The sequence below is a fragment of the Dipodomys spectabilis genome, unplaced genomic scaffold (genome assembly GCF_019054845.1).
Source record: "Dipodomys spectabilis isolate Male_0828 unplaced genomic scaffold, ASM1905484v1 ptg000182l, whole genome shotgun sequence".
NCBI classification, from domain to species: Eukaryota; Metazoa; Chordata; class Mammalia; order Rodentia; family Heteromyidae; genus Dipodomys; species Dipodomys spectabilis.
The window spans coordinates 883767-896302 of record NW_024870859.1 but is presented as its reverse complement, the minus strand read 5'-3'; the positions used below and the strand labels follow the sequence as shown (position 1 = coordinate 896302).

The following is a 12536-nucleotide window of genomic DNA, read 5'->3' as shown; positions in this document are numbered from 1 at the left end:
TTGTGATCTTGGGTATCCTGTCCATGTTTTGACTTTAGTGAGAATTTGGCTTCTGCTGTTGCCCACCGTTAGAAATTAATTGGGAAAGTCACTCCTATTTCTCTGAGAAATAGTCCACATGTGTCCAACAGTCAAGTTGTAGGTGAAGTTAGCTTTTGAAAATAAATCTAAGACCTGGTGAGGATATCATCCCTTGATAAGGACAAGCATGGATTTGGGTCTTAGCCATTGACATCTCCATGAGAATCAAGGGGAATATTGGAAGGAATAATTGAAATGACATCCCAAATGGTTCTATCCCTGGGGTAGAACACAACTCTTTGTACACTAATCAGAAAAACACAATCAGTAGCCTAAATCCAGCAGTCATCTGAAAAAGTAGATGTTTGGAGGCAGTAGAGTTCTAGCCTTTTATTTTTGAAGGTAAATTTCAAATCATGCAGTGACTCACAGGACTATTTCTGTGCTCAAGTGTTCATGCATCAGGGAGGGCTACCTTTTTTTGAAACTTTACTTACAGAGGAGAATCCCACTATTCATTTCTAGATCATTACAGACATAGGTTTGGCCAAAATTACTAGATATGATTCCTTCCATTTAGAATACAATTGGTCCTTGAGATTTGCCATCTTCTAGGTACAGATGAGCACTTGGTCTCTGGGCCTTATCTGAAGTTTCCCTTCTGGCTAAGGAGCAGAAAAATCTATCCTAAGGTGTTTTATGGGCCTCTGGATTTGTCCCAAGTGTGTTATATATGTTGTTAATTCTCTGATCTCTGAAACTACTAGTTGGACATTAGAATGAAATGGCTGATAGAGAATCTCCTAAGAACTCAATTGGATTTTAGGTCTAAGAGTAATTTGTATTTTGTTAAGGGTAGAGGTAACTACATGAGCCACTTTTCTTAAGTTTATTGAAAACAGTTTGGCCAATATCTACTTTAGGATTTGATTGGATCTTGTGCTGGTGTCTCCAGGAAGTATGTAAAAAGTAAGAGATTTACAATGCTTGCATTATTCCCTGAGTAATCTTAGATGTGGATTGAGGCCCATTATTACTATGAAGGGTCAGAGGAAAAGCAAACCTTGGAATTATCTCATTAAGAGGTATTTTAGGCACCTCAAATTCTTTCACATCCTGTACAGAAAAGGCCTTAGAGAAGACTATCAGGATAGTCTGATACATATTCAATATTACCCAAATTATTCCATTATCTTTTGGTGAAATTTGGATCTTTTTGTTTGAAACTTTGTAGTCTCTTTTTTTTCTGTATTCATTTTTTTATTTAGTTCTCTAGTAAGAACATGTTACAGCTGAAATCTGTCTCTTGTAGTAGTGGCTTAGACTATTAGACTTTGTATGTCTGTGTCTCAGTGCTGCCTCTTCCCTGAGAAACAGCAGAGGCCACACAGAGTACAACAGCATTTAATGGTCAGGAAGTTGTATAATATTACAGTCAGCCACAGAAACTGTTGGGAGGAAAGGACCCAATCCTCCCCCAGGCAAAGCAGTATTAGAAGATGTGAGCCAGCATATAACTGGGCCCATGTCCTCATCCCCTGGGCCTAAGAGGAGACCACGTTTAAAGTGCCCCAGCTATCACTCTGTGTTCATCAAGGGAAGAATGTGAACCCCACATGCAAGAACCCTTGCCTCCAGTGCCAAATGGGATAGGGCTGTGAGTTACAATGAAGGGAAAACCCTATATAAGTTGTTAACAGTGTTCAGAAAGGCAAGGGTTACCCCTGTTTTCCACCTCCCAAAGGTGCTCACTTTCCTAGCTTCTTCATCTGCTCATCAATGCTGACAAAGTTCCCCTCAACTGTGGCCAGGTTTACATGCATGGTTGTCTGTGCCTGGGTCAAGAGGGTGGTATTATCTTTGAGAGAACTAGCAATCATCTGCTGGGTGGTATCCAGGTGTGTCAGAAGCTGACCAAACTGCATGGCTTGCTCATGCAGCTGCTTGATGGTAACAAGTCTCTGCACCAGCTCAGGAAGGGTGGAGGCAATGGGGCTCCAGCTCTGGATGGTTTCATATAGTTGGTGTACCTTGCTTTGTGTATCTGTATCCTCCACAGAAGCTTTATGCTTGGCGATCTCATTCACCTTTCCAAGGACACTCTGTAGCCGAGCCTCTACTTGGTCCAAAACTGCAAGGTCCAGAGTGCTCACCTTTGCCTGCAACAGCTCTACAGTTTCCATAAGACAGGCTCCCTGTAGACCTGCAGAAAGGGGATTCTGAGAATCCTGATCACAGCATACAGTTGCCTCCAGCTCTGTCAGGCGCTTCTCAAGTTCTGCAACTTTGGCAGCTTGAGAGAACTTGTCCTGCTCAGGCCGAGAATGTAGTTCATAAGTGACAAGGTTGCTATCTGAAGGTGTTCCACTTGCAGTCTTTCCCCTTGAAATCCCTTTGCTGTTCTTAGTTACTTCCAGCTGCAGCAGTAGGCACTTAGCAAGAGCTCCATCAGGGTCAGTGAGGTTGATCGCAGTATCTGGTCCCAGCAGCTTTTCCAGCTGGGAAGCAACCAGCTGTTGCTTCAGGGCTGTCACCTGTTTAGCCAGCACCACCGGGGTCAGCTTCTCCTCAGTGGCTGACTCTTTCACTGTTGTCTTAATTTTCTCAACTTCAGTTGTCAGCTCTTGGACTTCATGTAGCAGTCGTTGGTACTTTTGCTGAGGTGTCTCCTTCACTCCCAGACCTTCTCCAAGCATCTTATAATTTCCAGATTCATGTCCTGTCCTCTTGGTTTTTCCAGTACGATCTGAGAAATCAAGACCCTTTGTCCCCACTCTCTTGTCCTTGAATTTGTCATAGGCAGAGTTGGGATTGACAATAATGTGCTCCACACTTGAGCTTGTCAGCTCCTCCGCATCAAACTCTGCTTGATCATCCTCAGGTAGGTCGCTGGTTTCATGAACATCTGGCTTGTTCCTGGCAATGCTGAGAAGGTCGGCGTATTTAGGGTCCGCCATGGCGGTGGCGGCGAGGCGGGGCTGGGGGACCCGGGCCTCGGTGGAGGAGGGGCTGGTGGAATAGGGCAGGGGAGAGGATGGGTCCGGGTCCACAGCTAAAGTGGAGGCAAAGGGAGCGGCGGAGGAGTGGGAAGTCTCTGAAACTTTGTAGTCTCTTACATCCATAACATTAAGGACTTTGATGAGGTTGGAATAAAAAATTTCTCTGGTAGAGGTACAAATATGAAGGTAGGTGGATATTTGCTAAATCCTAGCCCAAAGCCCAGAAAAACAGATGAGGACTTACACCAAGACAGTCTAGGCATGCTGTTGTCTTCCCTTTCTATAAGAATCCTCCTATTCAAAAGCACAGTGGAATAAGGGGTGAAGTGTAAAGGACTATCAATGACGTTATCCTTTAAGCCAAAGACAGAGAACCATTTTGTGTATATGAGCAAATAAGATACATAGATCTGCCACTAGGCCTATATGGGCACCACAGTTTCATTTATCAGTTGCAAGACAGTGTACTATCCTATATTCTCCATTGAGCTTGTACCTGGCATGTTGAGAGAGTATGTCAAGGAGATTAACTTGGTTTAGCAATCCATGTTTAAGGAAATCTTGTATGGTAGAGCGTAACCACTTTTGTCTTAGATTTTAAGGGGTACTATTTTTATTTGTATTTATTTATTTATGTTGGTCGTGGGGCTTGAACTCTGGGCTTGGGCACTGTCCCTGTGCTCTTCAGCTCACGACAAGCGCTCTACCACTTGAGCCACAGTGCCACTCCTGGTTTTTTAGTGGTTTATTGGATATAAGAGTCTCACAGACTTTCCTGCCCAGGCTGGCTCTGAACCACGACCCTCAGATCTCAGCCTCCTGACTAGCTAGGATTACAGGCATGAGCTACCTGGCTAAGGGGTACTATTTTTAATTGGGGGAACTGTTGAGATCCCTGAGAGAGATTTTAATAGAATTCACAGTTTTTGCCTGTGAATTTTTTCCTGGAGCTCCATCATAACAATCTTAGGGGCTCACTTGAAAACCCATTTCAGCAGGCATTTCTGAGTATTCTTTTACTAGGATCATCTCATGAGCTGCATGGTTTGTTGAGGTTATGCCCAATTTATTCATCTGATCTCTTACCAGAAAGGGGGTCTGAAAATCAAGGATAAGGAACTCTTGTTTGAATATCAGTACTCCAAACCTGGAGGGAAATTTAGGATTTAATCCTTGAGTTTCAGGTATTCTATGCACTCTTATAATAATCATGAACAGAGAGGAGAGAAATTCCTCCTAGTCCAGTAGGTAGTAGGTAGGAAAAGTTACCCACACCCTTGTATCCAATAGGAATCAAATAGAGTGGACATGCATAATTAATCAGGTTTCTCATGGGAGAAACCAATTCTGTGGGAGCAACAGAAATCATCCCTGGTCTCTTCAGTGCAAAGCACCTTCCTGTATAGCCAACAAAGTCTTGGTTGTATGCTCTCCTTGCTGGCAATATGATCGGCCAAATCTCCAGGGCTCTGTATTACTCCTGGGAACAGACAGGAAAGGATGGGGTACATTCCCTTGCAAAATATTCTGCTTTCTTATAAGGCGAGCAACTTGGTTTCCCTTCTTCTCTATTTGTAAGATGCAGGATACCACAAAAACTGAGGTAACAACCACAAAAATGGAAATTTGAGGGTGTTTAGGGGATTGTCAAGGATGATTCATTTCACATCTTTTTGTGTGGCTCTGCTCTTTCCTCATCCCTGTTCTGCCGATCCCAGATCCCTGCTATACTCTTCCACTTCATTCATTGGTTTTATAATTTTCATTGTAGAACTCTTGCAATTTATTTTTAAAATATTTTTATTGTAAAGATACTGTACAAAGGGGTTACAATTACATGAGTAAGGTAATGAGCACATTGCCAATCGAGCAATGTTACCCCCTCCTTTGTTTTTCCCCTAAGATCCTTTCCCTCCTCACGTCGCCAACTCCTCCCTCACCACCAACCCCAAAGTTGTAAAGTTCGTTTTCAACATAGTGTCTTGTACATCTCATTGTTATAATGGGTCAACCTGTCTCCTTGTTTCAGAATTTTATTATTTCCCTTCCCTTTTCCAAAGTAGAAAAATGTATATATAAGAGACAGCACACTGGAATCAAATACAGTGAAATACAAAAAATCATACAAAAAATCACATACTACATTATAAACAAAGATAAAACCTTTTATTCCCTATCTTGGGGTTCATTTCACTTAGCATTATCTTATATGGTCATATGTACATAGTTTTCGTCTTTTTCTGCTTGTGTGGTAAGATTATCCTAGATATATACTAATTATTGCAAATAAGGGAAATCATAGAACCTATGTTTCTTTGGGTTTGGCTTACTTCACTTATTATAATTTTTTCCAAGTCTTTCCATTTCCTAACAAATGGAGTGGTGTCATTTTCTTGATTCATTCATATACTAAGGGACATCTGGGTTGGTTTCATATCCTAGCTATGGTGAATAAAGCTGCATTTACCCAAACAATCACAAACAAGGCCATATAAAGCTACCTGCAATTTCTTGGTCAAATGTTTTCTTATATATTTTAGGTTTTTGTAGCTATGATGAGTGGGAGTCCTTTCAAAATTCCATGTTTAAGAATCTTTATTGCTGATATTATTGTGTAACGTGTCTAATTGTTATATAAAAATGCCAGTAACAAAAAAATGCCAGTAACTTCCATATGTTGATTTTGCATCCTATAACATTACTGAATTTATCAATTCTAATATTCTTTTTTTTTTGGGTCCGGTTGTGGGGCCTGAACTCTGGGCCTGAGCGCTGTCCCTCAGCTCTTCAGCTCAAGGCTAGCGCTCTACCATTTGAGCCACAGCGCCACTTTCGGCTTTTTTTTCTTTTTGCTTATGTGGTGCTGAGGAATTGAACCCAGGGCCTCAGGCATGCAAGGCAAGCATTCTACCACTGAGCCAACTTCCCAGCTCAATTCTAATATTCTTTTAGTGGATTCTAGGTTTGTCTATATAAAGAATAGCATCTGCATTTTTCCCAGTAATCTTATTTTATCTAACAATATTTGGTCCTGTTGCTTTTGACTTCCTCATGTATGTAATATTTCTTCATTTTTGTGATCACCATGGAGATTTGTGTATCTGGCCAAACAATTATCTCTATCATTAAAAAAATAATGTAAAGAGAGTGTACATTGGGATTGTAGTTACATAAGTCAGGTAATGAGTACATTTACATTTGAACAGTGTCACTCCCTCTCTCATTCTCCCCAGTTTTTCCCCCTCACAACTTTCCACACCCCTAGTTGTATAGTTCATTTACAGCATAGTGTCCCGTGGATTTCATGAAAAATTGGTTCACCATTTGTCTCACTGTTTTTTTTTGTTTTTTGTTTTTTTTTTTTTGGTCGGTCGTGGGGTTTGAACTCTGGGCTTGGGCACTGTCCTTGTGCTCTTCATCTCAAGGCGAGTGCTCTACCACTTGAGCCAAGCTCCACTTCCTATTTTCTAGTATTTTATTGGAGATAAGAGTCTCACAGACTTTCCTGCCTGGACTGGCTTTGAACTGTAATCCTCAGATCTCAGCCTCCTAAGTAGCTAAGATTACAGGCCTGAGCCACCAGAGCCTTGCTTGTCTCATGATTGCTGTGCTTCCTCTTCCCCTCCTAAAATCAGATAAATTTACATATAATACAAATGGTAAAGAAATAAAAAACAAAACAACAAAGGGAATAAACCCAAGAAAAAAAGAAAGTAGGAAAAAATAACTGCAATCAGTACAATAAAAACCTCTTGCTTTCATTTCTTGGAGTTCATTTCAATAAGTGTCATTTTATATGATCATATGCACATAGGTATTGAGCCCTGTGATCTTCTCCTAAGAATATCCTCTTTTGTTCTCAATGTGTGAATGTTTAGACTGCTGTTTAATTAATTATGTCCAGGTAAAATTATTTGTTCTTTTACTATCCATTGGACTTACTTGTAGATTTATATGCACTTTGTAATTATTACAAATGAGAGAAATAATTCCCTATGACCCAGCAATTCCACTTCTGGGCATCTAGCCTATTGACCACAAGCAAGGTACACTAAAGCCACCAGCCTGATCATCCATGTTCACTGAGGCATTGTTTACCATAGCCAAGATATGGAAGTCAACCCAAATACCTCTTTGGCAATTCTATCTCACAATTTCACAGTAAATTGGTCCTTCTGGAGGTTTTATACCAGGGTTTAATTGTGGTGTACAATGTTGTCTTTTGTTTCTATTGGTTACCTCTATGGCTTCTCTGGCTGCAATTAATAATAGTTTGGGGTACAGTTCATATAGTTGTATCACTCCAGTGCCATAGGTAGTTTTCTTGTATACAAGAGTGATAGATTCATATCAGGTGTTTGACAATACTAGCAATAAAATTCGTGGTCTCAGAAGATGATACATATTTCTTCAATGATCTGGTAAAGCACAGCTTCTGGAAAAGGTCTCTGGCACTGACAGTCTCAAAATTGTTAATGTGTCTGAAGTACCTTTCCTCATTCTAGGCTGTTGAATGGGACCACGTACAACTGCTATAGGGGACGGTTAATGTAGGCAAATATGGAATGTTTTTAGAGTGTTCTTTAGTGGTGAAAGCATACACCTACAAGCAATGTGAAAGTTGTTGGCTGATGCAAACTATGGTGACACTGAATAGTACCCATGCTCAGTCTCAGTAATGGTATTAGATGACATCACAACATGAGACAGATGATGGTAGGGAACCATGGTAGCACTCTGAATCATCCACTGTCAGTCCCAGCAACTGGTTATGACATGGCTTTCAAAGGAAGTTCTTGGCAATGACATCTTCCATTCACTTCTGTGGTGAGATACCTGTCTCCTATAATAAAGTACAATGCATGTGCTAAATACAGTAGCCAAAATTGTTCTGCTCAGTCAAGTTGAACTTTTGAAGCTGCAGCCTTTTGTGCTAATACAGGAGTCTCAAATAAGGAAATATACAATAATTTCTGATCTTTAGAGCAGTATGAATTTGGATAAGAAATTATGATGGTAATGAGATCCAAGAGGCCAGAATCTGGGAGTTGGAAGGCAGGCAATATAAGTTTCTTTCCCAAGGCCAAGCTATCATAGAGATTCCAGATTGTTTCTTTAATCTCTAAGCCTGTGATGATTTTTTTAAAGAAATATTTAATAGTTTTCTAGTATTCTACTACTCACAGTTTCCACAACACATGGTAGTTTTCTGCCATATAGCAAGCTGGAGTCCCTACTCCTGGACATGTTATTTAACATTCTATGCTGCCCTTCCAAGCCTGTCAATGTTACAAGCTTCCAATATTTTCCTCTTGGAGTTGCAGAAAGACTATATCCATCATATAATAATGCAGCTATATCACTGCAGCTTTCACACTTTTAGGAGAATGAAGTTAGTGCCAGGTATATTATTCAACCATCTTGGAATCCAAAAGAATAGTGCATACCATCTTTTCTTTAATGAAAATGTCTGTAGTTAGATGATGAAGTTGGCTTAGGTATTTACTTTACTGGACCATTATTTCATTATATATCCTTGCATTAACTAACATCCAGATTCTTTCCCATAAAGTTAAAAAAATGTTTTCTCTATGTCCTTTAATAACCATTTTATTTCTCTATATTTCATACTTCATTCTGAAAGAGATATGTGTGTGAACACAAATCTATTTATTGACTGAAAACTCTTATGAGGACATGTGCTTTCTAATTCAGATTTGTTTTAGATACCTAATAGGGCACTAATAGTATAGTGTGTATTATTTAATGCTTCTTAGTATATAATGTATGATTTGGCATAGGCAAGACATTGGAAACAAAAAAGTCAATAATTCCAATGAAGATTTCCTTAAATGACAAATAAAACTGCATTTGTTATCGGATCAAGAAGTTAAATGTTGCAATTATTGGCATGAGGTGGAGAAAAGGGATAGTTACACCAATGAAGACCAAATTAATTAGAAATAAGAAAATAGAGAAATGAAAGGGAATGGGATTCATTAGTTAGCTACTACAATAATAATGACCTATAACAAATGATTTTAAAATCCCTTTGGCTCACAAAAGTTTTTTAAATACTTTGTACTTATGGGTGCATGATCAACATAGGTCCAGATTGCAGTTTCCAATTCATTGTACTCCACACGTATTAATAAAAGGGCCAGATTGAAAGAGCAATGACTTTCTAATGTAAGTTATTTCTATGATAGTAGTATTCATACATAAATAATTTAACCTCTTGTATCATATTTAATTATATCCTGTTGGGCCAATCTTGCTACATGATCAAAGCTAAAATCAGAGGGCAGGAAAATTTATTCGGTTAACCATAATATACTGAGTGTTTTAGAAACTACTATTGAAAGACTTGTAAAAAATGATAATTCCATGACACTGTGGGTGTTAAATATGCTAGAAAAGCATTATGTTCAAGAGGTTGAGTAGGCCTAAAATTTTTACAATGTTTCTGAACACTTGATGTGGATTTAACATGAACATCATTTGATTTGAAAGCTAGAATGTGATTATAGTGCAAAATAGCATAATAGAAATTCTGACTTCCACAAGATGTCATTGTGTTAATGGCCCTGGAAATAAAAGGAATATAATTATAATAATGAAATTCATAACAATAAATTATATTATCTTTTAGACCATTGAATAATAGAAATGAGAGAAGGGATAATGTATTCTAGATATCATGGACATTATCAAAATCATAGATTTGAAGGTTGCACAAATATGGATGTTAAATTACCTGCTATGAATAGTAGTAAATATGTTATTTTCATTTTTGTTGTATAAGAAGAAAAGAATATGCAATCCTTCTCTACATAGTGAATATGTTATTAGTATATATCTAATATACTTTTTCACCGTTATTAAAATATGGCTTATCATCACCTATGAAATACCTACACATTTGTAATATAAACCACTTCATATTAAGAATGTGAATGGAGTCATAAATATTTATAAAAATATATTAGATAACCAAACAAATCATTTATATTCGTTCAGTGTTTGATCAGAAAGTATATTTTTGTAGAATTTTGAAATTAGAATGGATGACCTACTCAGTGTTTAAAATTCTTTCTTCATCCATAGGAAAATCACATTTATATCTAGCCACAGTTCAGATTTTATCCTTTAATTTGCATTAGATGGTGCACATTACTCTAAAAACTTCAATCTCATGTCTATGCTTTCCATGTGAAGTGTACATAAAGAAATGAAGAATAAAATGAGACTCCTGAAAACTGAATTTTACATTCAAATGTTATAATAAATATGTGGCAAAAATAAAAAATGAAAATATGTTTATAATTTTGTAAGGCATAATAAAATAGTCTTGTTTCACAGTTATCTTTCACTACTTTTATACCCTTTTACCAAACAAATCAATTCTTTATTATCATTATATAATATTTTTAGTTACATGTTCTATTTTTAAATGCCAAGTAGGTCTGTTTCATATTAAAACTAAGGAATTACATGGAGCCGGAGTATTGTTTTATAATTTATTCTCATACCATCTAAGCAATCTAAGGCATGCAGCATTTCAAATGGAAATTTGTGAGTTACTTGAGGTTTTTAGTATTTCAAAGCCAATCCTGTGGCATATCCAGTTCTGATGTGTTATCTGAAATATTTGAGTAAATAAAATGATGTAAAGTATTACAGCTAAACATTACTTGCTATAGGATAGAAAAAGCCAATAATTTTATGAAAGTCATAAATATTAGGATTATTACCCAAATTAAAACTACTAATTTACTGATTGCTAGAGTAACACTGGCTTATAAATGAAGAAAAGAATATCACATTGGATTGTCTAAAACCTTAGTAGAAAATATAGGCTGACTGATGTAAAATATACTTTTAAACATCATAAATTGAATCTAATATGACTTATTGCAGTTGATCTTCTTAGTTGATTGCATTTAAATTCTCACATAGAAAGATCAATTCTTTGAAAAATAACAAAGTGATGTGTAGATTAATTCTGAGAAGATGATGGTATAATTCATTTGTCTCTTTGAATCACTATATTGAGCAAAGATCAAGTAGAGAGCATCCTATGACCTGATGTAAAGACTTCTAGAATGAAGGAGAAAGTAGAAGGGCTAAAATCCTTCTCAATAAAGAACAAGAAAATTATTTTTTAAAAATCATTTATGGGGAATTCTGATGGTTCATTTCTGTAATCCTAGCTGCTCAGGATGCTGTGATCTGAACGTCTGGATTCAAAGCCATCCCGGGCAGGAAAGTCTATGAGACATTTATCTCCAACTAACCATCAGAAAGCCAGAAGTGGAGCTTTGGCTGAAAGGGGTAGCATGCTAATCTTGAGCAAAAGAGCTCAAGGACAATCCAGGTCTTGAGTTCGAATCCCATGACTGACAAAATTTTAAATCTCTAGAAATTGTCCTAAGTACACATAGTAAATGGAAATAATCGATGTAATGCCAGTAGGAACAATGAGAAACTATAGCATTTGAGATCTGACCCTTTTATTACCATTACTTCTTCTATCTGATCTCTGTTATGAAAAATCTACCCCATAATATGGAGTGGAGGTGAGGCAGTTACATGATTTTCTTTCCTCCTTATGTTTCCAGAGGTCTGCTGCAGTCAGATATGACAATAGATCTGATCTCTCTCACACAACTCAGCACTACTTATCACATAAGAAATTTTTCAGTTAGAACCTGGTGAATATATTAGGACTAAAATCATCCTGCACAAGCTTATTTTTTGCATAGATGATCTACCAAATGAGAAGAAATGAAATTGAGCAGCCTCTTTTCACACACTCAGGGTTGAAGTTTCATGCATGCTGAAGTTGGCTGTTGTGTGTATCTCCTCTTAGTCATGTACGGTAGTCCTACAGAGAAGTAGGCCAGATATTTAAGAATAATGGATGAAAAATTGTGTAAGCATTTTATTTACAACTGATTTTATTTACAATGGAGATTGGAGAATGTAATGTCTAAGAGAATTTCTGAAAACAAGCACAATCTTGGAAGAAATATGTTGCTAAATGTTTATAAATTTATTAAGGAAACAGCAATATGCCAAATATTGAGCAATCATAAGTTTGACAGAAAATCAGTAAAAGACACAAAAATAAAACAATTTTACATGGATCAAAGTCAATAGAATTGTCAAACATTTCACATAAGTAAATCTTTATTGACTCAGAAATGATTATATGAGAATGTAGAATACAATTGAAATATTACTGAAATCACACAAAGACCACCACAAAAGGTGGAGATCTCACTGGTCCAAAGGTCGTAAATACAATCTTTGACTGAATATTGGTAATCTTTTAGCTATACTGAGTTAGAGGGAAACATCAAGGGAACCAGACTTAAACTATAATATCACAGTCATCACAGCGAGTTTAAAAGAAAATACAGTATATTTCCAAGAATATCCTACATCTGGAGCCATCAGAGAGAGAAAACCCAAACTATTTGTTTTAGAATAAGTGGGTGGGCAAATATAAGC

General features: G+C 37.3%; 1 protein-coding gene across 1 annotated transcript; it reads right to left on the bottom strand.

Moving 5' to 3' along the window:
- Positions 1 to 1409: 1409 nt before the first annotated feature.
- On the bottom strand, positions 1410 to 2978 carry LOC122121071 (dynactin subunit 2-like). The gene has a single exon (XM_042695282.1). The coding sequence runs from the start codon at positions 2976 to 2978 to the stop codon at positions 1770 to 1772; it is 1209 nt and encodes a 402-aa protein (XP_042551216.1). The 3' UTR covers positions 1410 to 1769.
- Between the last annotated feature and the right edge of the window lie 9558 nt (positions 2979 to 12536).